Source organism: Microtus ochrogaster, chromosome 7 (assembly GCF_000317375.1).
Source record: "Microtus ochrogaster isolate Prairie Vole_2 chromosome 7, MicOch1.0, whole genome shotgun sequence".
NCBI lineage: Eukaryota > Metazoa > Chordata > Mammalia > Rodentia > Cricetidae > Microtus > Microtus ochrogaster.
This window is the reverse complement of record NC_022014.1, coordinates 79032780-79038283: the sequence shown is the minus strand read 5'-3', so window position 1 is coordinate 79038283 and position 5504 is coordinate 79032780. Positions and strand designations below refer to the sequence as shown.

Sequence of the window (5504 nt, the reverse complement as noted above, 5' to 3'; positions counted from 1 at the left end):
AAAAAAAAAAAAAAAAAAAAGATAGAAAGACCAGTAACGTCCATCTCTCAGTTAAGCTTGGGTACTTCATTAATTCCTATGCATTTAAAAGCTGTCTCAAGCTGGTGAGATGGTTCAGAGGTAAAGGCACTTGTCACCAAATCTGATTCCTGGGACTTATCTGGAGAAAAGAAATTCCCACACATCGTCCTTATAACATACACACACACACACACACACACACACACACACACACAGAGTAAGTAAATGTTCTAATAAATAAATAAAGATGACTTAGGAGCCAAGTTCCAAGACTACACAACAAGCTTCAAAGAATAGAAAAACAAATGTCAAAAATCAAAAAGGGCAAAAATTCAGATATTAGGACTGGAGAGATGGCTTAGCAGCTAAAAGCACTGATGTTCTTGAAGAGAACCTTGGTTTAATTCCCAGCACCTACATGGCAGCTCACAACCATCTGAAATTCCAGTTCCAGGGGACCTGATGCCACTTCTGGCCTTTAAGGGCACCAGATATGCACCTGCTGCACAGAAACACATGTGGACAAAATTAGACACATAAAAACACAATTGCTTAAAAACTCAAGATATGAGCCGGGCGGTGGTGGCGCACGCCTTTAATCCCAGCACTGGGGAGGCAGAGGCAGGCGGATCTCTGGGAGTTCGAGGCCAGCCTGGTCTACTAGTTCCGGGACAGGCACCAAAGCTACAGAGAAACCCTGTCTCGAAAAAAAAAAAAAAAAAAAAAAAAAAAAAAACAACTTCAAGATTCAAAAGATTCAAGATATGCCGGGAGGTAGTGGTGAACCCCTTTAATCCCAGTAATCAGGAGGAAGAAGCAGGTGGATCTTTGTGAGTTAGAGGCCAGCCTGGACTACAGAGGGAATTCCAGGACAGCCAGGGCTACACAGAGAAACCCTGTCTCAAAAAAAGAAAAAAAACTCAGATGCTAAATTGGACATAACCGCACACAACTTTAATCCAGCTCTCAGGAGGCAGAGGCAGGCAGATGTCTGTGAACTCAAAGAAAGCCAGCCTGGTCTACAGAGTGAGTTCCAGAACAGCCAAGGCTACACAGAGAAAGCAAACAAGTAATTCAGACACTGACAACTACACTGTGCTCGCTCCTTTCATCTGTCAGAACCCATTCTAATGTAACTTCAAGGGATCTCAATGACAACAGTAGAACAGACAGCATCTACTTGTGGTAGCCAAATCCTGTAATCCCAGAATGCTGGAGAATGAGGTAGAGGAAGATCCCCGATTGGGGGGGGGGGGTCGTCAATATAAGCAACACAGTGAGTTCCAGGCTTGCCAAAGCTACACAGCAAGACCTTATCCTTAAATAAATAAATAAGATGGCCTTGGAGATGGCTCCGTGGGCTGAGGGTCTGCTGCACAAGACTGAGGACCTGAATACGAATCTTCATCACCATGTAAAAAGCCAGGCATGGGCCACACATGCTCATAACCCCAGTGTTGGGAGGTTGGAGGAAGTGGGCCCCCAGGAGCTCACTGGGCAGCCAACCTGGCCAAGCTTCAGGTTCAGTAAAAGAATCTTTTCTTTTTCAAGATTTATTTTATGCACACAGGTGTCTTATCTATTTTATGTCTGCACACCAGAAGAAGGCATGGGATCCCCATGAGATTATAGTTACAGACAGCTATGAGCCACCATGTGAGTGTTAGGAATTGAACCAGGGATGCAAGAGGAACAGTCAGTGCTCTCTTAATGACTGAGCCATCTCTCCTGCCCATAAAGATCCTATCTCACAGGACATCTGACCTGATCTCCAATTGCGCACGCACTCACACATGCGCACGCACAACACACACACACATATCCACAAAAAGAAACTAAGATTTATTTAAGTTTGTTTGGTAATTGTACTGAAAACCATGATCCAAGCAATCAAAGATCATTAAAATGTTCCATAACGAGGCCCTGTGGCAGATTTGTAATCCCAGTTAACTCAGGAGTCTAAGGCAGTAGGAAAGTGGTAACTAAAGAAATAATAAGTGGGTGTGTGAACTACAGCTCAATGGTAGAGCCCTTCCCCCACGCGTGGGATGGCGCAGAGTTGGGAAGGCACTAGCTGCCAAGCTTGGCCATCGGAGTTGGACCCCAGAACCACATGGTGAAAGGAGAGAACCAATGCCCTTGGACTGTTTGACTTCCACACCTGCGCATGCATGCATGTTCCCATACACATGTATATATAAATAAGTGTAATACAAAATAAGTCCCAATTAAGTTTACAGATTTGCAAATCGAGACCACATTGCTGTGTGGCCAGGTAAGTCAGTGACTTCTTAACCAAAACCGACCGCAAGGATGCAGAGAACTCCAGTAAGAAAGGACCAACTGAGTCACACTGCAGTCAAGCTTAGCAGCCAGCCAATATCATAGAGTCCCTCGAAAACCAATACATTTCCTATAACCGATGTTCCCAGGTCCATCTCCCAAAAGGCCTTGTCAAGCCAAGCTCCCCCTGCCTGCCTTTAGTTCTCTTATCCCAACAGTTGCTTCCTGGCTTACTCAACTTGAGTGCTGCTCAACCGCTCAGATTCTGAACTCTCTGTGGGTTGGGATCCTGAAAATACCTACACCGCCCAGGCACCTGAAGGGAGAGGCACTCCTGACCCGGCTGGGAACGGAAACCAACGTTTTACAAGGGGAAGCCCATCGCTGGCCTTTGTCCCACAGCACCTAGGCCTACTGTGCCGTGACAGCAATGAAGGCAGGGACCTAGGCTGGCACACATGCAGCTTGGCAGGGATTTTCTGAGGCTCCCTCTCCTGCCAGATTCTGAAGGGGCCTGTAATCGTACAGCATCCCGGGGGTGGCTCGCTCACAGGACGGACAGTACTGCCTGCGAAGAGTGTTTCGTGTCTGCACGTCTGACTGCTTAAGGGAACTCAAGCGTGGGTGATCCTCGTGGACAACCAACAGGCCTCTGAGCTACAAAGGAGCTCCTCGGGCGCACAGACGACTGCAAGCGAGTCGTCGTTTCTAGACAGGTCTAGGGCCGGCTGCTACACAACTCAACTTGTCATGTCGTGGACTCCTCGCTCGCCAAGAGCCTGGTCCTGTGGTTTTAGGGTCTGAGGAGCACTCGGGCCTCCAAGGCCTACCCTGGGAAGTGTGTACTCGGGACCGAGCTCCTGCCTTCCCAACTCGGAGGCTGGGACCGAGTTTCCCGCCCCACGGCCAGACCAGAGGTTGGTGACAGTTGAGGAAGCTGGGACCGGCCCTAGCAGGTTGGAACCGGTCTGGGCCAAGCTGAAGAAGAAGGGGGGGGGAGGGAGAGACAGCCTCGCGCTCTCCCTGCGCGCGTGACTCACGCTGGCCGCTGACGTCAGGCGTGCGCGCGCGGCGGGGGGGGGCTCTACGTACGTGTAGTGCTGCGGTTTCTCGGGCTGTGCCTGCAGCACCTGAGCGGTAGCGGCCGGGGGCGCCGAGGAAGCTGCCGATCCGCCGGGCCCCGGGCCCTTCGACATGGTCCTGTCTTCCTGCCTCTTCGCCTCTCCCCTTTTATTATTCAGTCTGCGCGGTCCGCGCCGAGGACCCACAGCGCCTGCGCCGCGCCACGAGAACGTGAAGACCCCCCGCACGGCAGCAAAGGTTGCTGGGAGTTGTGGTCCTCCTTTCGGCTGAAATTTTACCGTTGGCACAGGGTCGCTGCCGAAGCACAAGACCACAATACCCAGGGATCTTTGCGGACCGTGTCCCGGATGCTAAGGACCCGCGATGTCTTGTGGTAATTGTAGTCTGGCCACTCTTAACTAATACCAGCGTTTTTACAGTGTGGTGGGAGGAGAGCTCTTCCTTGAAACTGGAACCATCAGAGTACAAGAAGCGAGTTAGGGAGGCCCTAAACGATTCCAGTCGAGAATGTTTCAAGTGTAATCACGCTGCCAACAGTGTAGTAGTTACCTGCCTCCTCACCAGTACATGGTAGCATGGTTGCTAAAGTCAGCCTAGAGCATTGCCTCCAAGCAAGCAAGCTTGTGAGCCAACTTCTTCCTGAGATGGTAGTAACCTGTACATCACCAGAGAAAGTAAGCCGGCTGGCAGACAGTTTGAGGAAGCTTTGTTAAAGAAGAGTTACACTACACCATACTGTTCCTGTGCCTCATTAACATTTACCAGCCCTGAAACCTGGGCTCCGTCTGAACTCAGTGGCTGGCCCAGACACCTTGTTTCCAGTACATTAAGGTCTAAGGGAGAACTCAGTCTTTACAAGAGCAGGGTGATACCTGCCTTGGTCCCGGCACTCGGGAGGCGTTCAAAGTCAGCCTGGTCTACATAAGCTAGTTACAGGTCAGCCAGAGCGTCCCTCTGTCTAACAACCACACCAAAAATAACAAAACAACAGGAATGCGGAGATGGGCCGGGGGTAAACGTGCTTTCTTTGCGAGGCTGGAAACCTGAGTTCGTCCCTGGCACCCTTTGTTAAGGTGGGAGGGGAGAACCCACCCCACCAAGCTACCTTCTAGCTTGCCCGTGGGTTCACACTCGGCCCGTGGGTTCACACTCGGCCCGTGGGTTCACACTCGCACCTCTCACACATGCATCACAGACAAACAACCAACAAAATGTGCATCGCTGGGGGTGTAGTGCTGCCTGCTGACCTGTTCTCTGTTCAATATGCTTCAAAATCGCTTTCTTTTGTTTGTGATATACTTTTGTTGTTTTTCCTATTTTAAAAATATTTTATTTATTTATTATGTATACAATATTCTGTCTGCGTGTATGCCTACAGGACAGAAGAAGGCACCAGATCTCATTACAGATGGTTGTGAGCCACCATGTGGTTTCTGGGAATTGAACTCGGGGCCTTTGGAAGAGCAGGCAATGTCCTTAACCTCTGAGCCAAATCTCCAGCCCCTGTTGTTGTTCTTGCTGTTGTTTTGCATTAATTTTTTTATGTGCATTGGTGTGAGGGTGTCAGAACCCCTGGGATTGGAGTTACAGACTGCTGTGAGCTGCCATGTGGAGATAGTTTGATCCCTTACATGGTGGGGAAGAAAACAGGTTCCATACTTGCATCAGGGAACAAATACTTAAGTAAAATTTAAAACGCTTTTGAAAGAGAGAAGCAGGGTGTGCTTGTTGAGGACACCTTTAATACTAGCTCTGGGACACTGGGGAGATGGCTCTCTATGGGTCTGAGGCCAGCTTGGTCTGTACAGCAAGTTCCAGTCCAGTTCCGCTCTCCATAGTGAGAGCTTCTCTGAAAAGAAATGGGGAGAGGGTGTGTGTGTGTGTATGTGTGTGTGGTAATTTGGGCCTTTAATCCCAGCAGAGGCAGGTGAATCTCTGGAATTCAACGTCAGCCTGGCTCCTAGGACAGCCAGGGCAACGCAGAGAAACCCTGTCTCAAAAAAAACTATAAATAGCCCGGCGGTGGTGGCGCACGCCTTTAATCCCAGCACTCGGGAGGCAGAGGCAGGTGGATCTCTGTGAGTTCGAGGCCAGCCTGGTCTACAAAGAGAGTTCCA

General features: G+C 49.7%; 1 protein-coding gene across 3 annotated transcripts in view; it reads right to left on the bottom strand.

Annotated features, from left to right (window-relative positions):
• Unk (unkempt family zinc finger) overlaps window positions 1-3700 on the bottom strand; it is a 34536-nt gene extending 30836 nt beyond the window's left edge. Inside the window, exon 1 of one of the 3 annotated variants that reach the window (XM_026780635.1) lies at window positions 3397-3700. In XM_026780635.1, the coding sequence (XP_026636436.1) occupies window positions 3397-3500 (104 nt within the window). In that variant the 5' untranslated portion in view covers window positions 3501-3700. The remainder of the gene's footprint in view (window positions 1-3396) is intronic. The other 2 variants (XM_005350750.2, XM_026780634.1) reach the window with 2 other exon arrangements.
• Window positions 3701-5504: the final 1804 nt, after the last annotated feature.